The sequence below is a fragment of the Notolepis coatsorum genome, assembly GCF_963971535.1.
Source record: "Notolepis coatsorum genome assembly, chromosome: 14".
NCBI lineage: Eukaryota > Metazoa > Chordata > Actinopteri > Aulopiformes > Paralepididae > Notolepis > Notolepis coatsorum.
This window is the reverse complement of record NC_140178.1, coordinates 63,723,269-63,749,021: the sequence shown is the minus strand read 5'-3', so window position 1 is coordinate 63,749,021 and position 25,753 is coordinate 63,723,269. Positions and strand designations below refer to the sequence as shown.

Below are 25,753 nucleotides of genomic sequence, written 5' to 3'. Positions count from 1 at the left end.
GTTAAATCACAATATCACCAGTAACGTTACAGTCTTCTATGGTCTTCCCATATACCGGTAGCTCATGCTAGCTAACGGTAACGTCGTCATTGCACAATTGCATGTCGCGTACACAATTAATGACATGTTGCGGACAGCCATATCGGCGACAATGTTTAGCTTTTAGTGCCAAATGATAAGAGTCTGAGGCGGAGTCTCAAAAGAGAATGTTGAATATTTATTGTGCAAAAATCAAAACAGATCCGACTGCTACTGAACGGAGCCTTGTAGACAGACTGGGTAGGGTATATCTGCAGAGCCAGTGGGTAGCGAGTGCAGCAACGTATAATGTCCGTGTGGATCATTGGAGTAGGGTATATCTGCAGTGCTGAAGCCCCATACTCATTGATTAATGATACTAATACAAATCTATACAATCACCTGTTGTTGAATAAATACCATTACTTTCTAGTTATGACTAAAAAACAGTATATATAAAACAGTATTTGTTAAAAAAAAAAAAAAAATTATATTTATAAAAAATTTATATAATATCGTTTTTTTTTTTTTTATGTATGCACTGGTATCGGATAAGTATCGGTATCGGCCGATACCCAAAGCTTAGGTATCGGAATCGGATCGGAAAGGAAAAAATGGTATCGGAACATCTCTAATTGAAGTGGATGCTGGGCATTCAAGCACTAAATCGTGCACCCCCTGCTGGCACTGAAAGTGTTAATCTACTACTCAACACTGCCCCTACACCTCACCTCCTCAGTCATCAACGGTTAAGTGTGAAGAACTTGCACTATTCTTTAACAACAAAATAACCTTGATCAGGGCCAGCATTACTCATGATGGAAATAAAGCTGATTACAGCAAACCGCTCAATGTAACCATGAGAAGATTCACATGCATCACATTAGATGTACTCTGCAAAACTGTCTCAGAATGTAACTCCTCCACCTCAGACATTGATCCTATACCTACAGCTTTAGTGTTTCAAGCCCTGTGCTAGATATCATCAACACTTCCCTTAGAACTGGTATTTTCCCAGATGCCTTTAAAACAGCAGTTGTAAAGCCATTACTAATAGATGGATAGTAATGTAATGGCAAACTATCGACTAATATCTAACCTACCATTCATTAGTAAAGTACTTGAAAAGATAGTTTCAGTTCAAATTAATTCCTTTCTTGAAGAAAACATCTTTGAAGAATTTCAGTCGGGATTCAGAAAATATCATAGCACTGAAACTGCCCTCACCAAAATAATCAGTGACTTCAGACTAAACTCTGAGAATAAGGTCCCCATCCTTATTCTGCTAGATCTCAGTGCAGCATTTGATACAATCGATCACAATATTCTAATCGATCGTCTTAAAAACCTTGTCGGTTTCTCAGAACATGTGCTAAGCTGGTTTAAAACATACATCAGAGGGAAATTCTATGTTAACCCTTTAATCGCCAAGGGCGACTTTAGACGTCATTGCTCGCCATGCGTAATCTGCCAATGACGTCTTACAGCGTCTTTGAGATAAATATTTCAAAAATCTGTCATGGCAATCATATTTCACCCACAGAGACTTGAGACTTGCTGTTGATCTCCTCTCAACTCTCCAACGGTGCAAGACCGTCATCTGGTGGCCGATCGGCGAATCGCCAAAACCGGAAGTGACACGCCGGAAGTGGTGCTCACTCATATTTCGTCCGGCCACTCGCTATCGCTAGCGGGACTCCAGCTTGATACACGGGATGCGTGTAGCATAATGACAAGCAAGCAGTGCAAAAATGCGGAAGCATTCGTCACCGCACGCCACTACGGTAAAGCGCCTTTCTTTTCAGGCCCGCTTTGGGAGCTGTCGCGCGGAAATAGGCTGTCTATTGCCATTCTCTTTGACAAACTCTAACCTTAACCAGCTCCTTAACAGCGCCTAAACTTAACCGTTCTAACCTTAACCAACTCCGAAACAATGCCTAACCTTAACCTTAACCTTAACCATGCCTAACCTTAACCATAGAAAGAATATTGCCATTCTCTTTGACAAACTCTAACCTTAACCAGCTCCTTAACAGCGCCTAAACTTAACCGTTCTAACCTTAACCAACTCCGAAACAATGCCTAACCTTAACCTTAACCATAACCATGCCTAACCTTAACCATAGAAAGAATATTGCCATTCTCTTTGACAAACTCTAACCTTAACCAGCTCCTTAACAGCGCCTAAACTTATCCGTTCTAACCTTAACCAACTCCGAAACAATGCCTAACCTTAACCTTAACCTTAACCATGCCTAACCTTAACCGGCGAAAGAATACACGTTAAAAAAAAAATCACGCTAAAAAAAAAATATTTGATGGGATTCGAACTCGCCAGCAACGAGCCGTAGGATCCACAGCCATGCAGTCTTGCCAATTGAGCTATTTCTGGATACTGAATAAGGGGCGTTTACTGGCATCCGCTCGTGTCGAACCAAGGCGGGATCTCATGCGTATGCACGGGCACCTCGCGAGCACGCCGACGCACGCACCTGAGCGAGCACGCCGCCGCCGGTGCACGCACCTGGGCGCTGGGCGAAGGAAAATGAAAGGCGCATTACCGCACGCCACTACGGTACCTGCGGTGACGAATGCTTCCGCATTCTTGCACTGCTTGCTTGACATTAAGCAACAGGCCCCCGGGATAGCGATCCGTTGCCAATAACTCGATAAACAACATGATTTGGAACTGGACCAACTAGATCGACATCCCATAATAGAGAACTTTCTGCTCCACGCTGATCGCCCAACGCTACGAGGAAGCTGATTATTATTAAACATACACACTGCTCCGATCAACATATCACCCATACTAAATAAATGATTCAACGTCGGCCACGGACTTATAAACCCCCCCCCCCCCCGGTCACCAGCAGATGATGAGGCATGACGTTGGACACTTGAAAAAGGCCACAGGCCGAAACGTTGTGTTCAAGTACATTAAAACTTGGGAACACTAGATGGTGTGCAGACTTTTCTTCCACAAGCATGACGTGTAGGACCTTGTACAATTGACATTTTTTATCTGACGTCAATCGGTATCAAACTACATTTGATGATCTAACATATGTATTTGTGGCTATAACTCACGTTCTATGGAATGCTGCAGAAAACGATAAAAACATATTTATACTTTAGACCATATTTTAGTATGAATGTGTGAATGAAAAAGTAGAACGTTGCTACATCCTAAACCATAGATACTTGATGTTGAATGGGCCATAGTAATGTCAATTTAGCAATACAATTTAAAAAGTTATAGCCCTGCAAAGAAGGGGAACATCTCCATAGACAAATAGAGCTTGCAGAGGACGGTATAAGGATGGATATAAGCGTGGCAGAGAAGGGGTTAAACTAGGAGGCCACATGCCCTAGATGTATGACAACAACTATGGAGTTGCACAAGGGAGTTGCTTAGGTCCTTTACTCTTCTCCCTTTACATGTTACCGCTGGGTGATATCATCAGAGAACATAATGTAGGTTTCCATAGCTAGGATGATGCACAACTGTACATATCTGCTGAACCAAATGATACAGCTATTGACTCCATTACGGACTGCTTATTGGCAATAAATAAATGGATGAGTAAGAACTTCCTGAAACTTAATGAGAACATAACTGAAATTCTAAAAAAGAAAACATTAATAAAGAACCTGGGAGGACTAACCCCTTGGATCAAGTCTGAGGTCACAAGTCTCGGGGTCATCATAGATTCAGAACTGAACTTCAATTCTCATATTAACAAAGTGACGAAAACATCGTTCTTCCATCTCAGAAATATAGCAAAAGTACGACCATTTATTAATCAAAATGATGCTGAGAAGCTAATTCATGCATTCATATCTAGCCGGTTAGACTACTGTAATGCACTTTTCACAGGTCTCCCTAAGAAAACTAGAGGCTTCAGCTAATCCAAAACTCTGCAACCCGACTGCTAACAAGAACCAAAAGGAGAGAGCACATTAGTCCAGTCTTAGCTGCTTTACACTGGCGTCCTGTAACATTTAGAATTGACTTTTAGGTCCTTCTCCTTACATACAAAGCTCTAAATGGACAGGGACCTAGCTACATCGCCAACACTCTAATAAATTACAGGCCAGCAAGAACACTGCGATCATCAGCTGCTGGACTACTTGAGGCTCCCAGAAACAGTCAAAAGAGGATCGGTAATGCAGCCTTTTTCAACTATGCCCCAAAACTATGGAACAAACTACCCCAAACATCAGGGAAGCCAACTCGCTAGACATCGTCAAAAGACAGCTTAAAACCTATCTCTTTGCTCAGGCATTTCAATGAAACATCAGGGATATCCTGACACAAATTGTACTTTACCTGCACTATTCTTACCCTACCTACTTTTATACACTTCCTATCAAATTCATGTGTCTGTTCTATGCAAATGTTATCTCACTACCTCCTATGCACTGAGATTTTAAGAGCACTTACTTACTTAGGCCTTTAAATTCCCAAAGGAACATAGGCCATCGACGAAGCTCCTCCATCCTCTTTGGTCTTGTGCCCTCCGCTCCAGATCTTGCCAGGACAGCCCTTCTTTCTTCATCTCCTGTTCTGTGGTTCTTCTCCAGTTTTTTTTTTTTTTAAAGAGCACTGCTCTGTTGTAATTCAAAACTGAACTTTGTAAAGAAACTCAAAGTTAAAAGCGATGCACTCAGGAAGCGAAATTAAAGCCCGCCAAGCGCCATTGGCAATCAGTTTTTACGTTTGGCGATTGCCACTGAGAGGTCTGCCCGCCGTGTGGCGGGTACCAAAAATAGTCCTGTGAAAGCCGATCGAAAAACATGATCCAATTCTTAGCGGAGTTCTCACTCGCTGTCTCAAGCACACAGACATGTAGCGCACTGCTCCTCCCCTCCTGCTCCTGCCCCTCCCAAACCCATGTAAACATAGAGGCTAGAGTCGGGCAGTCTGCTGACTTCTCTAGTGTAGTGGGAGCTAACGTTAGCTACCATTACAAAATGACCCAGTCAACTATTCACTTTTAGTTTAATACTGAGGCATTGTCTAACGTTATACAGCCGGCTAGCTACTGATAGCTCCTGATATCAACAAATGATCCAGCAAGTCTAGTAGTGCATTGCATAATACCTCCGTTGGTTAGGTAGCTCACGTTAGTATAGGGTCCAGCTGCAGCGCCGGAGAATCCTTGCTGGAGCTGGAGGCTACAGTATAGGGTCCAGCTGCAGCGCCGGAGAATCCTTGCTGGAGCTGGAGGCTACTCGAGTATACACACAGACAGTGGAGCTGTTTGCAGATAGCGAGCATTTTGACTTGTTGCGTGGTGGCGATGTCTCGCAGATAATACAACTAGAAGTATGATTATATAATATATATATTTTATTAAAAAAAATAAAATAAAAAAAATGTGGCTGGTAAGAAATATGCTTGGCGGGTAGATTTTTCCCATCTACCTGCCACTGGCCGGTGAGTCAAAAAGTAAATTTCGCTCCCTGGATGCACTGCTCTAGGGCTGACCCCTATAAGCGTGGCTAACGCTAATGGCACGCATACCAGAGGCGAACTGCCTAAGAAAACAGGCACAGAGGCACTGAAAGAGGATTTCACCCATCTAATGAACACACTAGACTAGACAAATATCAAGATGTATCCATCAGTGGACCAATTGCATGCTTTTGCAGAGGACAAGAAGCCTTCAGTCGACTCCTTCAGACATTACGCACCCCCACAACCCAAATTGAATGAATTTCCTTTTACTTTTTACCCTATATATATATATATTTTTTTTAGTCGACTAACGGCAAATTTTGGCCAATCATAGTCGACTATCCAAATCCTTAGTCGGGGACAGCCCTACACTGCTCTGTTGTTAAGTTGTGAGTGGCTCACTGCTCTGTTCTATTATAAGGTAATTTAGAACTGTACTTTGTAAAGAAACTCAGTGTTAAGAGCGATGCACTGCTCTGTTGTATGTTAGATCGATGCTCTGTTGTATGTTAGAACGTTGTAAAGAAACTCAAAAGTATTAAGAGCGATACACTGCTCTGTTGTTATATATTTTTTATTGAACAATTTTATCACACTTTTTACTGTCCGTTCTATTTTATAATTTTTAGCCTATTTTAAACTGAATCAAACTTTTTTTACTCTTATCTAATCTAATCTATTCTATTTTATTATTTGTATTACTGAAAAACTGATTTACCTTATCTTGCTACTTCTCTATCTTTTTGTATTAAATCTTTTATGCTCGCTTATGCCTGTATTTTTTTTTACTATTGTGAAGCACTTTGAACTGCAATTTCTGTATGAAAAGTGCTATACAAATAAAGTTCTTATTATCATGAATGCATGAGTGGGGGGGGGGGGGGGTTATGCTTTGATGGCCAGTAACGGCATTTGTGTTGAACACTACAGACGCTGATCAGCTGGATGGATATGAAAACATTGTTGGATCAAGCTAAAATTGATGTCAGATAGACCTTACCTTTGGTCAGGGGGTATTCCAAAAAGAATATTCCAATTGTCTAATTGCGATTTCCAGTATTGGTGTCCATCTGGTCCCGGACAACTTATGGATCGAGTGTGCCAGATGCGTTTCGAAGTAGTCTGATGAAGCGATCTACTCGGCTCTGTCTAAATTTAGCGCCCGGAGGGATTTGAGTGTAACACAGGGTCTGGAACAGGGTTTACTGGACTCTCGATACTGCCACCTGGCGGGATCTGGCCGGTACTACACCCTTGGGCTCCCAGTATGCCTTTTAACGGCAACATACAGGTCCGTCACATTGAATAGAATATTAAAATTGAAAAAAAGAAAAACTTACCAAATAACGAGTTTACTCGTTGTTGGCGCTCAACCGCTGGCGGCCAATAACGAGTAAACTCGTTGTTGGCTCAAAGTGTTCATATATATTTTTTTATGGGTCTATTCATTGTTTAAACCAATGGGGTTTTTCTTCACAGTTGCAGATAAAGATTAGACTATACTAATATTATAGTATATGACTAGGGATGGGTACCTTTCACATTTGAACCGATACCGGTACCTGTGAATCGATACCGGTACCCAACGGTACCTTTTTTTCAGTACTTTAGTCTCAAGATTTTTTTTTCTTTCTTTTTTTTTAACTTTATTTTTTAGAGTTTATCGCTTTTCTGGTCAAGCATGACCGACAGATACAGGGTGAAACGGGATATAGATCAGGGGAAGACATTCTGGCAAATGACGGCGGGTCCGGGAATCGAACTCGGAGTCCACCAGATCCGTGACGCAGCACGGTTTTCGCCGACGCAGAAATAGCGCCGAGATATGCGGTGAGCTACTGGAGCTCCCCTCAAGAAATTTAATTTACCTACCTCAGTCGTAAAAAAAGAAAAATCCAAACTTCAAATAACTACAATTTCGACAGTTTTCGGCTTGTCATTGCTCCGACTGCTTTGTTGTTGAATCAAGTCAAATCCTAGGTAAGCATATATTGTGCGTGTGAACGTTGACATGAAAAATAAAAAAAAAAAAAAAAAATCGGTATCTCACTTGATTCGATACTCTGTAGTACCGACGTGTTTCGGTTCGGTACCTCAAAAGTAACGAATTCGGTACCCATCCCTATATATGACTCGTCATAAAAACGCCCCGCTACGACAGTCATTTCATGTATGGACAAGGAGACATAATAGGGATAATCTAGCGTTGATTTCAGGATGATTAGATAATCAGCCAAAAAATTACAACGTGATGACTGGATTACAGTCAAATGTATTTTTCTCGCCTTTTCCTGGAATTACTGAAAAACACCCAAACCATACTCTATTCAAAACGGTATAAAACGGAAATGTACGAATGAAAAAACAATCTGTCTCTGCAATGTTGACTAGAAGCAGCTCACTGAGACCCGACGGCGTTATTAGACCCATAGATATAATATAAGATATATTTTAAGTACTCGCAAATGCCACAGTCTAAAACTATATCCATTGAATAAAGACCTGGCAATGAATGGGGTATTAGCGCCCCCTGCTGTGGCGGTCAATGTGTTAACTCATTATGTGCCATTTGTGTATATATACGTGTTTGCTCGCCAACCGCTGAGTGCCAATCACGTATATATGTTATTTGGTCCGTTTTCCTTTTTTTCGATTTTAATATTCTATGCAGTCTCACGGACCTCTATGTTACCGTTACCCTGAGATTGCAATACCGGCCAGATCCTGCTAGGTGGCAGTGTCGCCCACCCTTTGAAACCCTTTTCCAGACTGTCGCATCTAATGTCGTCCGGGCGGAGAATTTTCGCCCAGGCAAGTCTAGCGGTTTATCCAAGCACATTGGAACGCATCCAGGACACTCAATGCATGTGTTGTGCCAGATTATGTCGGGGACCCGATGGACATCAATACTGGAAATTGTGATCAGACAATTGGAATATTCTTTTTGGAATAACCCAGAACAAAGGTAAGGACTATCTGACGTCAATTCCATCTTGATCATACAATGATTTCACATCGATCCAGCCGATCAACGTATGTAGTATTCAAAACAAATGCCGTTGCGGGTGATTAGAGCATCAAAAAACGAAATAATATACCTATTATATACCTTTGATTTGGAAACAGTAGTGTGTCCAGGCAAGAAACGCAAACGACTTTAGCAAAATTCACATAGCGCTCCATAACCCAACTTTCAGGAATTATTCCGGATCACTCTGAAACTATACAATATTCAACATGAGATAATGCGCGAACGTATACATGAAAAGATTATCCTTTTTGCATGTTGGACGTTAGATAGTTACTGTCAAATGAGCCATAGTATTGTCTCCATAGCTATGCATACATCGTGACGCACAGTGAAAATGCCTATCTTTTAGCGTGGCCCAGTGAGAACGGGATAAGGATAATAGCTGGCAGTGAGCCAGTGAATGAGAAAGTTGATTTAATAAAAAGAAAAAAAAAAGAATTTAATCAGATTGAATCACTTTATTCAAATTGAAGATTTAGTTTGAGGATAAAAATAAAATATTTTGAATTCTTTGGATTACGTCATAAAATATGACGACAGACATTCGAAGCTTCGTTCGAATACTTCAATAGAAGCTTCGAATGTTAAAAAATTTCATTCGTTACAGCCCTAACACACACATTATATATACACATATATATACAGCCTGTAGTACCCAATAAGAGGGTACACACACAGCCTCGGACCTAATAAAAAGATATACACACTCACCATCTCTCTAATATGGTGTATACATATAGTGTATGTTTGTGTGTGTGTGTGTGTGTGTGTGTATATGTATGTATGTATATATATATATATATATATAAGTTATACCTGTCTTGGCAGAGCCTGAGGTGTGGGGCCAGCAGTAGCAACCCCTTCCCTATCTCCACTCACCTCCAACCCACACATCAGACCAAAACTAAAAATGTAAGCAAAGTGCAGTAACAAGAGGAGCTATTTTGCCTAGAGGTCACTGTTTGACATTACATATTCCACCTTTAAATAAGTCAGGCTGGAAACATTTTCAGACTGAATAATGCAGTGAAACAGAATGCAACTGTCTATTAGGCAAACTAGACGTATTGACAAGAAAGAGCTGTTTTAACTATTCTGTACTCCTCTTCCATTTATTTCCTCTGTCCCTGTCTCCAGTCACTATCTCGTATCAGCCAGTCTTCTACTAAGTCTGTCTTCTCTCAGAGTGGTAATAGCAGAGAAGTCCTCCCCATCCCCTTCAACCAATCACAGACCACCACGCCACAGACCAGGTAACCTGCTTAAGTAGCTACCGGACTACCAGGCCACCAACAAGTAGTCACCATGAGGTTCCTTCTAACGGTGTACTGTGGTTACCATGAGGTTCTAACAGTCTACTGTAGTTACCATGATGTTCCAACAGAAGTGGTGTGCTGTAGAGATGTGGTTGGCTCAGGCACTGTTGTCCTCTGCTGAAACACTCTTTGTCTGTGTGTGTGTCAGTACAACTCCTCAGGTATTGAGTCCTACTATGGCGGCTCCTCCTAACATTCAGCCCAGAAGAAGCTCTCGTCTCTTCACTAGTGCCAGCTCTACTGCCAAGGTACTCACTCACTCACTCACTCACTCACTCACTCACTCACTCACTCACTCACTCACTCACTCACTCACTCACTCACTCACTCACTCACTCACTCACTATTGACCTGCTGACTCCTTATTCTGCTCCCAGGTCACTCACTCACGTCTCATAACCAAAGGACACAGGGTTTTTTCTGTTGCTGTCCCCAGACTTTGGACCAGTCTCCCATCTCACATTAAGTCCTGTCCCACTACTGAAACTTAAATCACATCTAAAGACCCACCTTTTTTCTCTTGCTTTTAGTGCAGTTTGAGGTTCCCTTGTTTTATTTCTATCTTATCTATTTTTCTCCCCACATCTTTTTGTTTACATCCCATATAGAACATGTACTATAAAAACAATATTACAGTCCACGATTTGAAATATTAACATAGCAACAACCACATTCACACACATTCAACCTGCACTCAGTAAATAAATTCGCACCCATGTTTCCATTTTCCATGACATGACAGGCCCTTAGTGATATAAGTCAGACTTTCCAGACCGATACAGTCGGAAAGTTCCTTTATTCACATTCTCAGTGTCTGATCATCCATACTATTCCAACATAGTGCAATAGCCCACCTGGCCTGGAGAAGCCCAAAGTCCAGAAGTTTAGTCCGTCTCTGAGTTTGTACAAGTCATTTGGGAATATCCCAAGTAGACAAAGTTTGGCACATAAAAGCACTTTGATTTAAAAAATTTCCGACAAATACTTTTAAGACCTAACAAAAGTTTTGGATCTCTGGGCACTCCCACAGACAGTGGAACAAAGTACCCTTCTGGTCCCAAAGAGTTATGTACATTCTCATTAACCACTTATATTGGAGACATTTAAACCTTGTGTTGATTGTTTGCTCTTGTGCCTTTTAAACATGCATTATTCCAATCTTCCTCATCAATGCCTTCTTGCATATCTGTTTTCCAGGCTTCCAATTTATCTAGCGATGATTCCTTACCACACGTAATTAATATTATAATATCTACCGTACTTTTCGGACTATAAGCCGCGTCTTTTTTCCCCATTTTTCGACCCTCCGGCTTATATAACGGTGCGGCTTATATGTGGACCAAACCCCGAAAATGTAAAAATCGAAATATTGCTTTTTTTAGTAAACTATTGCACTAAATGGTAACACTTGTTATGCAAATATGCAACTTGTTTGTTGAAATGTTAATAAATGGGAGCTTCCTCAAACAGCCATCTCTTTCCCGACAATCCCCTCTGTGCACGAACCCTTACATATGGTAATTAAACATTAAAACACCTGCGGCTTATAGTCCAGTGCGGCTTATATATGTACACATCATTCAATTTAGCTGCTGCGGCTTATATTCAGGTGCAGCTTATATATATATGTACACATCATTCAATTTAGCTGCTGCGGCTTATATTCAGGTGCAGCTTATATATATATGTACACATCATTCAATTTAGCTGCTGCGGCTTATATTCAGGTGCAGCTTATATATATATGTACACATGATTCAATTTAGCTGCTGCGGCTTATAGTCAGGTGCGGCTTATAGTGCGAAAAGTACGGTAGATACATCTCACATTTTCAAGTGCTATTTCTTCCAGTTTCGATAGAGGTGGTATATGCATTATTTGTTCATATTTTGATGACATTCTTAATTAAATATTTGAACAGGTGTTTCCTAGGGATTTGATACATCTGACATAATTGATCAAAGAAAGCAAAACTCTGTCTTCATAAATATCCCTCACTTTCTGAACGCCTTTTGCATTCCTTGTTCTAAATCCTCCATCTTTTCTGGTATGTACTTTTAGGCGAGATTTCTGAAAATATGGCTAGGGCTTAAGAGTGCTAACGTGAGTAACAAGTTTTTCTACAAGTCAAGTTCAGACCTATGTTACTCTTTCATTAGCACTAAAAGTGAATTTTCTTTATTGTATCAGAAACTTCAGAATGTTATCTTTCAAAAGAGACCAGGCTCATGTTTGTGCTATAAGTATCAAGTATAGTATTTTGGTTTGCAAAAAAAGTATGCAGTCCTCAAGTTCAAGTAAAGAAATTGTCACTTTTTGGGGCGCCAGTTAAGATGTAAAAAAAATATGCACACCCGAGCTGCTAGAGGTCGCCAAAGTGGCGTCGGGCAAATCGTCCTTAAAACGTCCCGGGGCCGGGTCGGTACCAGTTAAGAGGTTCATCTTAAATTAGTTCTTAATGCTAGTAAAACAAAATGTATGTTGTTTTATATATATTATATATGCGAAAATCATAAAATCGTTTAACTCGCAGCAATAAAACCTTACTTTAAACATATTTGTACCCTCATCAACTGCACATTATAGTGGTCAGCTGTCCCAGCTGCTGGTCGCTTATTTCTCTCGGTGGAGTTCTATTGTGAGTGTCAGTGTTCCTGTAAAACTTCTCGGCTTCCTGCAGTGTTGAGAAGAGGTGTATCTTGCCGTCATGCAGCACTCTGAGCCGGCAGGGGTTGAAATCTGCGAAAGGAGTTGGCCATCCACAAATAGCTTTGTCATCGGGTTTGTATGATCTGTATGGTTTCTGCCAAGAGGTCTTGGGCGAATGATATCTTGGCCCCATCGTGTGTGATGTCCTGTCACTTTGCCTCACGGAAGACAAGCTCCTTCTCCTGGAACTGTAAGAAGCGAATGAGGATCGCCCTGTGCTGGTTGGGTCTCCCAGCCGCTAGTGTGCGTTGAACCCGCTCTAAGGTGAATGATCTGCCAGGCTCCAGCCATCTCGACAGCATGCTGGCAACAAATTGTTTGCTTACCCTCCGCCCCCTCTTGTATGCCATAGAGTCTGAGGTACTTTCTCCTGCCTCTGTTCTCCAAGTCCTCCGTTTTATGTTTGCAAAGCTGTGTGTGTGTTCTGTATTATAGCTGTGGAGACAATGGTGTGGCTCATTTGACAGACATTACTTGTAGTGCAACATGGAACAAATAGTTTGTTTCTACACACTGTAGTTTGTAGTTTATTGCGCATTTCCAAGATAATCCAGTCTTTTTTCATAGATTGCGAGATAAAACGTGTTATGTGCAATAAGCCCGAATCGTTCTGGTTGATTCCCTGAAACCCAAATACTCCCAAATCAAATGTATATAACATGTATATATGTACCTTCACAAAATCATCAAGGGGGGGGGGGGTTGTTTTAACTCAAAACTGTGATCGTGTTTGCCGAGCATGTTTTACGTCGGGTGAAACACAGAACTGTGATCGTTAGAAAAACATGTTTCAGATTTGGTAAAATAGACATAGAATATACCTTACCTTAGCCAGAAGGTATTCCAAAAAGAATAATTCCAAGTGATCGCGATTACCAGTGTATATGTCTATACACGTTTCGATGGTAAAATATGCTTAGGCAACGGAATTTCGAGGCGATCAATGTGAATCTCTGTTCAAGCAGGAGGAGGGGCCCCTACCAAGGGGAAAAAAAGGAGGCTGTATCAACACCAAGCCATTCCAGTTCAGACACAGACGATACTGCCACCTGGTCATAGTCGATCAGCATTACAATTCAAACATATACAAACGACCCAGGGATGGCTAGAATGATCCGGATGATGATTTAGAACGGGGATCAGAGGAAAAAGATTAAAGGATCAAAATCTCGGGTCTGGCACTCCTGTTGGCGAGTTAACCTGAGAAATCTCGGGTACAGAACTTCAGCTGTGTTAGCTATGTGGCTAGTGTTAGCTTCCATGTCTCTGTGGACTTGCCGAGTATGTTTAAGCAATATTCTTGCGTCCCTGAGTAAAAATATCAGTTTGTTTGCACGAGGCTTCGACATAGTGGTTCTGTAGTTCTGGAAATATACGTTTTATTTTGTTGGGAGCCTATTCACTAAGCTCCCATCTTGGTTTTGTCATGTTGCCCTTAGGGGTGGGACGATACATTGATCCAGATCGATACATCGATCTAATTATCAATGATCCAATAGGATCGATGCAACGTAAAAAGATCGGTTCATATCGATACTCTTATTTTGAAAATCCTGTGGCGAGTCTCTTATACGCCCAACAACAACAGCAGTAGAATGTGAAACGTGTTACAGCAGGGCAGCAGATCGCATTTTGCAACCTGAAATAAGTCCCTGCTTCTTTTCCCCCCCGCAATGGGTCAAATGCATCTAACGTGCTTTGCATCCTCACCATTCCTTTATGCCCACATCGCGTTAAAGACCTAAACTAACGTTAGCTGCTTACGCTAACTAAGCTAAGCTAACCCTGATCAGAGGCATAGAGAAAACACCAGAGTTCATTAGTGGGGGGGGGGGGGGGGGGGGGCAATTCTCCCTTTTGGTGTGTGCGCGTTTGGATGGACAGATAATGTTGATATTTAAAAAATATATAATACATAATAAATGTATACATGATCATGCAACATAACAAGAAATGTGTAGGAACGGTTTGGGAGAGGGAGGTAGAGGGGGGTTTTAGGTTGTGTTGTGAGTTCCAAAAAATGAAACTTAGTTTAAAGCTCAATATATCAAAACGTGGTACTTTACAGTTTAATACTTTAAATACAATAGTTCTATAGGAGGTAAATGTCAAATGATATTTTCATTGCCTTTTTTGAGTTTATCTAAAGGTTACCGATTGTGTTAAATGGGCATATAATATCGTCTCATATTGATCGCAGGCACCTGAATCGTATCGTATCGTGGCAGACTTTGTGATATCGGCAAAATCGTATCGTTTCCAAATAATCAATATCGTATCGTGATGAAACTGGTGATTCCCACCCCTAGTTGCCCTCCTCCATTCCTATCTATTGTTTTGTTCTTTGTTATTGCTATGTATTTTATTGTAATGACTGGAAAGCACTTTGGCATAACTCCTGTTTTTAAATGTGCTCTATAAATAAAAGTGACTTGACTTGTCTTGATTCACTCACTTATGGGCACTATATTTATAGTATATAAATTAATGTCAATTCTGACTTGATAAAACCACCCATATCTCTCTCTGTCTCTGTGTCTCTCTCATTCCCCTCTGCAGGAGAACAGTAAGAAGTTGAAAATGAAATTTCCTACTAAGATTCCCAACCGGAAGACAAAATGTAAGCCTGGAAAAGCCTCCATGTCCAGTTCCAACCTGAACGACAGTCTGGATATCCTAAAACTAGATGCCTCCATGGCAGAAGGCAAGGCTGTCCTCTCGCCCCAATACCATGCCCTGAGCATCCAGAAAGCTGCCACAGGTAATATATAAAATATATCCCAATACTAGGTAATATATAATATATCTCAATACCAGGTAATATAATGTACCCCAGTGCCAGGTAATGTACAATATATCTCTACCACAGGGGTAGGCAACCCTAGGCACGCGTGCCTGCATTTTCATAGGCACAGGGGGCAACATTATTTTTTTTTAAATATTATATATATATATATATATATATATATATATATATATATATATTTTTTTAATATTATAGTGAAATATTTTGCACTGTTGTCGCATTTATCTTGTTGAAATCCTCCCACAGGTTCTTTTTACTACCACATATTTAATTGAGACCCTTTATTTGTTTATTATTTCAATTTAGCTGGAAATACATTGCTACATCATTCAGTAACATTTGCAGAGCCTTATAACAAAAACATTATTACGGTCACCATTGTGACCAGTGGGATTAATCAACAAATTTTATTATTTATTTTTCTATTTCATTGAACATTGCACATGTTAAAAGCAATTTTTTTTTTCTCAAAATGTGAGTATTACCAAGTCAACTTGTGTTCTTAAAACAATGACAATAAACATAGTTTTATTAGGTTGAAATAATGTGGTTGTGTACTTATTTTTCTGTTAACTTATTATGGATTGAAAACTGAAAACCTTAATGCACAGTAACTGAACAATATTTTTAAGTTCTGGTAACTTATTATTTATTCTTTTACAGTGTAGTCTTGCGATCAATCAAAACGTATTTACACGATATACCTCACATTCACCCTCCATTCACATCCTGGTGTTCTCCATTAGGCCTGTAGGTGAAGCTATGACGGCACACGTACAGTACACACACCGATGGTCCAAAAATGAATGGGCAAATGTGAGTGAAATGGTTGCACTGTATGCAGCTGTTTGTCTGCATTGCATTCCCCCCCCCCAACTCAGATTTAGGGTTGATACAACCATCATAATAATATTGTTAATAATAACAATAACAATAATGATGTAATGTAAAAATGATAATTAAAAAGACCTGATTATGAGAAAAAAAAAGTACGATGCATGGAATATTGTTGAGGCACACTAGTTACAACTATATTTCAAACAGGCACTCCATGTCAAAAAGGTTGCTGACCCCTGCTCTACCAGGTAATATAATGTACCCCAGTACCAGGTAATAGATAATATATATCAATACCAGTTAATATAATGTACCTCAGTACCAGGTGAAATATAATATCTTAATACCGGGTAATATTTACTATATCTCAATACCAGGTAATACAATGAGAGCGAGAGAGATCATAGTTGCCCTAATATCTATGTGTATATGATGTATATCTGTGTGTCTTCCAGATGGTCTGATGTCATTACTGAGGGACATAGGGCGTGGCTATGTGGCTCTCTGCTCCTATAACTGTAGAGAAGCCATCAGTGTCCTGTCCTCTCTTCCCTCGCACCACTATAACACCGGCTGGGTGCTCTCCCATATCGGCCGAGCACACTTTGAACTGGCTGAATACATGCAGGTATCTGTAAACCCACAACACACCTCATCACACACACGGAGAACATTGTAAATTATATATTATTATATTATATTATAATTTACTACCATTTTGTGGTGACGGATGCATATTGCATTAGGAGCAGAATAACTCAACAAAACTAGACATATTCTTTGAATGGTTGCACATTCCGAACCGTGAAATCAGTACCCTGATATCGCGGGACGAATACATGTATCGTTACACCCCTACTAGTAATACTGCTTTTACTAGGACTAGTAATACTACAGTTTGTGTTCACAATTATGTACTTTGTTATTGGTTCAATGTTTCTCCCGAAGTTGGCCCAGTGAACTCTTAGCATGTCGGATGAAAAACTGAATTTGCTAGCTCGGACCATCCGAGTTCCTGAGGACCAGCATCATAATCCTGTCTTGCCTCTAGGCGGAGCGGATGTTCTCCGAGGTGCGTCGTATTGAGTCGTATCGGGTGGAGGGCATGGAGATCTACTCTACCACTCTGTGGCATCTCCAGAAAGACGTGGCACTGTCCGCTCTGTCGAAAGACCTCACAGACATGGATAGGAACTCCCCTGAGGTAAGAACTACAATTGTTAAAACTATGAATATGTACTCGGTACCGGGCTGAGATTTATTTCCTGGATCAATACAGTCCGTATTAAGTGATGTATTGTTTCTTTTTCAAATGTAACCAATAGTAAAGACCCTAACCCTATCAAAACAGCAGTCAAAGTGTATATTTTCAGCACTACGTTTGTTTAGCAATGCTTTTAAGTAGGGATGTCCGATATTATCGGCCTACCGATATTATCGGCCGATATCGGCATTAAAATGTGATTATCGGAATCTGTTTTCAAATATTTTATTTTAATATTTTTTACATTTCTATAACCTTTATTTACCCAGGTAAGAACAAATTCTGATTTTATTTATTGTCAAAAGTATGCATAATGTTGTGTTAATTCCACAACAAGAGATATGTAATGTTAATGACCTGAAATTATTAAAAAAAATTGGTGGGGGGGGGGGGGAATCCATGCATACCGGTATATCGGTATCCGTATCGGAAATTAAGAGTTGGACAATATCGGTATATCGGTATCGGTAAAAAAGCCAATATCGAGCATCCCTAATTTTAAGTGTTATTAGCTAAATATGAGCTTATAAAAATCTCTGCGCATTGCATCGGAAACCAGATGATTTAGACGCAAGGACAGAAAGCTGTCAGGAAATCGTTGTAGTCCTAAGAAAGACGAGACCCAGGGCTTTCGATGGATGTCGAAATTTCATAAAACTACACTACCCAGCTCACACCAGCCGCAGACCAAGCCACAGCCGCTTGACGTGAACAAATTATATTGATGTGAAGACGCAGTTTTTTTCCTAGACGTTCACAGAAAGGTAAAGAAACAATATACTGTACGTTGTATTTTATGGCAATTGTAACTGAGGGGTACAATTCCCTGACTGTATTGATAAGTATGGTATCATTAAACCACTACCGCTTTATGTACTTTAATTACTGGCCATACAGTACATGATATCTAAATATAATGAACACTTCCCACAAGAAATCGGTTCCACACAAAGTAATAATTAAGTATTTATTGCAGCAAAAGGTACATAATACTTCTCTATTATACTTTGGATGCGCTTATAAGGCAAAGGAATATGCGTAGGCAAATCAATAATGAATGTCCATTCTCTGATTACGCAGGAGGTAATTATACAACCTGAATCTTAGGGAATTATATCTATGGTACACTAGTAATATATAGCGGGAGATACTGGAAGGGTCCCCCTGGTTGTAAGCCAGCAGGGGTAGAGGATCTGTCGGTAGTAGAGAGTCTGGTCAACGATGACTAAGGAGACTCCAAGTACAGGAGACGGTGCAATAGTCTCTTGATCCACAGACGAATACAGCTGTTCTCCGTAGACTGTAGCTCCACAGTGAAGAAAGCTAGCCGGCCTCAGGCTCTCTGAGGCGCCGACTCGACTTGGCTCCTCACAGGGTAAATCCCACACGTGTAGGCGTCGGCGATTCTCCGCTCCATAAATCACAGGACCAAAGCAAATATAATCCAGCCGCAAAGGGCTATGCAGTCGTCGGGTAGATTAATCCAGTGTACATGTCCACACGGTTCTCGTCTAGGTCTCCTCGGGTGAAAGCGACATGAAAGCAGCCCAGCCTGGATAAGCACTCTAGCTGATACGAGGAAGCGCTGGTGATGCTGGTCACTGTAGAACTTTAGCTGCACGATACACTATACACAAATAGACTATTACTGACTTAATAGAAATATGTCGCACTCGACGGTATAGCGCCAAACTCTGACAATTCAGTTATTAATTCGCACGCGGTCTCTATGCTCTATTTGGGGCCAAACAGGCCATACTTCACCGCACGGAGTATCGTGGGTGAGGCTTCAACTTATTGGGTAACTCTTAGACTAAGCGCTTCTGTATTCACCTGCGCCATATTTATATGCACGGCGAACAAACTAGTGCCAACCTCATTTCTGTCTCGTAGCCCTGGGCAAGGCCGGGCATGCACAGACATGTCTTGACGGTGACTTTGAACCTGACTCCGGAGGCATGGCTCTGGCGCCTGTGGACCGCTGTCCAATAGGAGAATGAAATATTATGGTCTGCACTAGGCTAAAGGGACATTCCGTGTATATGTACAAGGAATATACAAGGGATATCAAACGATATACAAATACTATGCAATATATATCAATCAATAAATATATATATTCGGTTTAATCTGATCCTTTGTAACAGCAATGTATTGCAATGTATTGCCATAAAATACAATGTGTATTGTTTCTTTACCTTTCTGTTAGAGATGCACCGATATGAAAATTTGCCACCGATACCGATACCGATTGTTCAACTAACACAATCGGCCGATACCGATACGATATTTGTGGCAATTTTTTTATTTTTTATATTTTTTTGTAATATATATATATATTTTTTGTAATATATATATATATATTTTTATGAAACTACTGTATATTTGTGTTACAAATTGTGCTCACCGATATGAACATAGGCCTCTTTACTTACTTAAAAAAAGGAAACATCAAGAAATAGCACTATCTCTCTCTCCCAGTATGGTCTGCCGGGCTGCAGCTAGATACTAGTTCTCCCAGTATGGTCTACCGGGCTGCAGCTGGATACTATTGTCTCAACCAGAGCTCTCAACCAATGAAATTTTGATTGACAGTCGATTCTGCCAATTACGTCACACACCGCTTGCACCCGCCTCTGCTGTTACCACCAATCGGCAAGCGCGTATACATTTTTTACTTCCGCTTTTGTCCGCCATTGATTTTGACGAGAGCTGAGCTCGTCTACAACAACAACAACTTTAGATCCCTGCGGCGGCGCGGCAGACGTTTAGCTTTTAGCTCCGCAGGATGACTAAACGAGGCATAATGATTTTACTGCAACGAATGTTATAATAAAACAAAGCCTTTCTATACATGTGTCTGATTGAAAACTTTATTAACAGATTGCAGAATGGGTAAAACTCATTGAGCAACGGAAGGAACTGAGCTAGTATGAACGAGTAATGCTTGTTACGTTCGGGTAAATAATATGCTGATGTTATTGAATGTGTAACACTAACTATATAACGTTAATGCCACAAAACGAATACATTTGTTAATCATAAGTAGTAACTTTGATGCAGTAGCTTGTGTGGGCCGGGGGCGGCGTTGTGCAGGTCGCAACGCGACTGAACTTTTTTTTGCCTTTTGACACGACACAAATTGATGGATATTTATCGGCTACTGCCATCGGCACATTCGAGCTTATCGGCCGATAGGCCGATTGCAGTCAACAAGGCACTTATCGGCTGATACCGATACCCGACCGATACATCGGTGCACCCCTACTTTTTGTGAACGTCTAGGAAAAAAACTTGTCTCAATCCGTAAAAAAATGGCTAAGCTATGGACGTTATTCAAAAGTAAATCTAATCAAATCTAATTTATTTGTAAAGCCCGCAAACACAGGTTAATGTCCCCATGGGTTGGACAAGTCTTCTTTAACACTTTGAATGCCCATCACGAGAATTCTCGTTTCATTTTTTTTATTAGCGATCTGAATTCATATTTCATCAACCGAGTCTACCGTTGGTAAACCTGCCCCGCCATACGCTCGGATGTGAAAAAAGCGCCCCCTATCGTCTCCCAGATGGTAATGCACCCTTTTGGATTGGACTCAATGAAAATGGACGAGAAAAAAAATCTCCGGAATCCACATTTGACTTCTCACGCATGTAACCGGAGCCGATCAGATTAATTCTGGACCCTCAGCACAGCGTGTATGTGTTTTACAGTATACGCGTTGGATCAATAAAAGGATCGATTTTTGGAATGGCGATCAGGAATTGGAATAATCCATTTGGATACCATCTGATCTCAGGTAAGGAATCTATTTGACCAGTCTTAGGATAATCAGACCTGTTTTCACAGAGATATAAGCTTTTCCCCTATATGTGATATGGCTGTTTGACTGTAAGAGCGATCAGGAACTAAGAGAATCTATTTTCAGCTCGCGGCACCAGCGTGCATACATACACATATACTATCGATAATCTAGCGTTTATTTGAAAACGATTCATAAATAGGCAGAAAAATGACAACGTTCTAGAATATTACAGTACAGGGCTGTATCACGGATTATTTATTTTTTCCTTGAAAACGAGGGCTTTTCAAAATGCTATAAAACGGAAATGAACCGATAAAAAAACAATCCGCTTCGACAATGTTGACTGGAAATGAGTCATTGATAAGCGACGGGCAGATTAGACGCATAATTTAAAACATAGATTAGGCGATATTAATGCTAACATTGAAGTGGATGGTGGGCATTCAAGCACTAAATGTGCGCCCCCTGCTGGGCACTGAAAGTGTTAAACAAGTCAAGAAGAAACATCACAATAAATCAAGAAAAAAAAGAAATCCATCCAGAAATCCAAAACAACACTCCCAGACATACCCCAGTGAAGTTAAAGTTTCTTTATTAGTTGTCATACAAAAATACAGAATACTTTTATATGAAATGCAGGGCTGTACAGTGCGAGATATATATTGCACGTGTTACAGAAACATCCGTCTGTGCGATGAATGGATTTACTTCAGTAGCACTGGTGCGATAGGCATTCGGTCATATAGATCAGGGGTTCTCAACCTTTCTGCTGCCAAGGCACCCCTGTGTCCAAAAAAATATTCCAGGGCACCCCTACATACGATAAAGACTTTTGCGGTCCTGTCTTTTTTGCTACAATGATGACAAAAGTGCTTGCTTTCAAAATAACGTTTATTTAACCCATTGAAACCGGGAAACAAACAGAAAATCATGTATTTTATTTTTAAATACAGAAATATCAAAGTGCTCTGTTGCAGCTGCACTGTTTTCCATAAAAATAACATAGTGTGACCATTTATCAAACAGAAAATCATGTATTTATTTTTTTAAATACAGAAAAATATCAATAAAGTGCTATCTGTTGCAGCTGCACTGTTTTCCATAAAAATAACATAGTGTGACCATTTATCAAACAGAAAATCATGTATTTATTTTTTTAAATACAGAAAAATATCAATAAAGTGCTATCTGTTGCAGCTGCACTGTTTTCCATAAAAATAACATAGTGTGACCATTTATCAAACAGAAAATCGTCTGTTTATTTTTTTAAATACAGAAAAATATCAATAAAGTGCTATCTGTTGCAGCTGCACTGTTTTCTATACAAATAACATTGTGACCATTTATCAAACAGAAAATCATGTATTTATTTTTTTAAATACAGAAAAATATCAATAAAGTGCTATCTGTTGCAGCTGCACTGTTTTCTATAAAAATAACAGTGTGACCATTTGGAAATATTATTCTAGTGAGGTGACGCTTGTTTATGACATCACATCCTGCCATTCTTTGTTGACGGTCAGGGACACAATGTTGACGTATAAAACAGCTATATATAAATGTAATCTGCAGAGTGCCTTTTACTGTTTATCTGTTAAATACAGTTTTCATTCATTCATTCACATTTTGTATCATAATAATAACAGCAGCGGATACACTCACTTTGTCTGCACTTGGCGAGTAGCCCATCACCGTAGCCCAAGCGTGTAATTAGCACGCTTGTGATCCGGTCTTGAACTTTCCATAACGTGTCTCGATAAATCCATTTGATTAGATCCAGCACTGAATGCATTTAGTAATTATTATCACGACAGCCGCCCGCTTTGCAATTCATTGATAACGGATCAGAGCCGGCTCTAACGGAGATAGGACCCGCGATGTGACGTCACACGAATGCGACTTCTCTGGAAATGCGTTAAAATCTGTTGGTAAAAGCAATGACGCCTGACGCGGACGTTAAGTTGTTTCTATAATAACTTTACGAAACGTGTGAAGACATTTTGATCGATTTCTTTTTTAGTTCATGTTATTAGATTAGGCAATTATTGTATACACATGAAGCACTAGATAGACTATTTGTTTAGTTAATAGTTGTCATTCTATATTCTTAAAGAAACATTCCCATCAGGCATCTCGCGGAACCCCTGACAGCTCTCCGCGGAACCCCTGTGTGCCGCGGAACCCCTGTTGAGAACCGCTGATATAGATACTCTTATTTTGAAAATCCTGTCGCGGGTCTCATTTCTGCCCAAGCTGCTCCAGCTATAATATCTATGGCTTCGACAGCTAGCAACGCTCAGTTCGTTTCGATACTCTTATTTTGAAAATCCTGTGTGTCGTGACTCATATCCGCTCTACAGCACACAGCAGTAGCGTCTCAGTAGCAGCAGTAGCGTCTGGAACGAGGACATTGAAACAGAGCAAGGATAGTGTTTTCACGACCCAAAACAAATCCCTGCTGTTTTATTCCGCAACGGGTCAAATGCATATAACATGCTTTGCAATCCTCGCCATTCCTTTATGACCACGTCGTGTTAAAGTCCGAAATTAACGTTACGTTAGCATAAGCTAACAAGCTAAAACCCTGTTCAGAGCGATCGAGAGAGACAGCAGAGGGGACTGGGAAGGAGGGGGGGGGCATTCTCCTGTCTGTGTGTGTGTGTGTGTGTGCGCGTTTGAAAAGATCAGATGAAGTCAGACGAGTATATTATATTGATAGTAAATGTACTGAGGGTGGACAGAATTGATATTTAAACATAAAAAATACAATACATAATAAATGTATTCATGATCATCATGCAACATAAAACAATTGCAGGAACGGTTTGGGAGAGGAAGGGGTTTTAGGTTGCGTGTTCTAATTTTTTTTTTACTTAAAGTTTAAAGCTCAATATATCAAAACGTGGCACTTTATAGTGAACAGGAGGTCTATTTGTATTAAAAACAATAAATAGTTTTTCATTTAAATGTCTGGAAAAGCTCAATTGCTACGTGGTGTAGTGGGCAAGGCGCTCGCCACGAATGCGGAGACGCTGGGCTCGCCTGTTCGAGCCCAGCGCTCCACATTGCTTTCAGTTTAGCTGGTCGTCCGTACTAATACACATTGGCCGTATTAGGGGGTGGGAAACTGATGGGTGGGGATCGGGCGTTGTGGACAGCGACTCCTACAGGTCGGTTGGTGCGCCTGCGCAGTAGAATCAGGAAGTGTCGGGGGCAGCGTGAGCCTCCCACGCGTTACTCCTCGCCACAGAGATCGAGCTGCGCAGGTGAAAAGATGCGACTGCTGTTACCTCAAGTACCGGAGGGGACTTGTGCTATGTATGACTTAGTCCACATTGCAGCCGGCTTGTGGGAGGCAAGAAACAGCGTTCGTGACAGGGGAGGGTTGAAATTGGATGATACGAAATTGGGATGGGAGAAAAATATAGAAAATGGGAGAAAAAGTGGATAAAAAAAAATACAATAGGCACATTTGTGACTGTTACAAATATAACACGTTTTATACTTGTGCTACAAGATTTTGGCCTGTGCTACAAAACGATCAACCTCTGTAGCACCAGTGCTATGTGCAAAAAAAGTTAACATACAGCCCTGTGAAATGCTTCTTTCTGTTTTGCTCCTGAGAGTGCTAGATAAAAATAGATAAGTATAAAATAGAAAGTCAAAAGTACGTAAACAAGTGTAAACAAAAGTGTTCAATATACATATATACAATATACAATGCAGAGTAGAGAAAAAGTAACTGAGTTACAATACAATATACAGTACAATGCAGAAATGGGATGAGGTACAACTTAGGGTAAGGTGCAATGAGGTATGAGTTGTAGTGCAAATCTCTTTACCAATAAATATAAAGTGTGTACAGTTAAAGTGGGTGCTACAGTGTGTTGTTTATTTAAAGTGAGCGTGTACGTGTGGATGTATGTGCTGTGAGTGTATTTGATGGTTTGTTATAGGGCTGTCTTAAATACTTCGAAGCTTCGTTCGATGGCACAAGCTTCGAACATAAAAAAAAATCGATGTAAAAATAAAATAAAAATTTATACATTTTTGAAATTTTATTTATTTTTGCCTCAAATCTTGCGCCTCCATTCCAATGAAACGATAGTAAGCGGCGCCTCAACTCCACCTCTCTACAACAAGCACGTGGAGATTATCTGTGTTGAAAACAACAAGGACATGTGCAGCAGACATGTCGATGAAGAAGCGAATTTTAAGTAGAAAAAGGGGTAACCACTGCGCTCAGACAGGTGCGTAGTCCAACATTAATTAAGTTGCAAAAAATGGAATAGGGACCGCACTCGGGGAAAATCGTTGTTTTAATTTTTATATGCACAAGTTGTATAACGCACAAAACGCTTTCAGCCATCCGGCCTTCTTCAGTGTGCAATGACAATTGTGACAAACAAACCTTAACTAGGCTGTACTTGACAACATCCAGGTGGGAACAATTGGCAATCAGTCAACAGGCTAGGTTGACGTCATGATCAGTAGCAGGGCTA

At 40.4% G+C, this 25,753-nt stretch overlaps 1 protein-coding gene across 4 annotated transcripts in view; it reads left to right on the top strand.

Annotated features, from left to right (window-relative positions):
* cdc27 (cell division cycle 27) overlaps positions 1-25,753 on the top strand; it is a 191,644-nt gene that overhangs the window by 103,552 nt on the left and 62,339 nt on the right. Inside the window, exons 9-15 of one of the 4 annotated variants that reach the window (XM_084328869.1) lie at positions 9,342-9,425; positions 9,651-9,766; positions 9,978-10,077; positions 11,891-11,932; positions 15,098-15,299; positions 16,637-16,809; positions 17,233-17,385. In XM_084328869.1, the coding sequence (XP_084184995.1) occupies positions 9,342-9,425; positions 9,651-9,766; positions 9,978-10,077; positions 11,891-11,932; positions 15,098-15,299; positions 16,637-16,809; positions 17,233-17,385 (870 nt within the window). The remainder of the gene's footprint in view (positions 1-9,341; positions 9,426-9,650; positions 9,767-9,977; positions 10,078-11,890; positions 11,933-15,097; positions 15,300-16,636; positions 16,810-17,232; positions 17,386-25,753) is intronic. The other 3 variants (XM_084328871.1, XM_084328870.1, XM_084328872.1) reach the window with 3 other exon arrangements.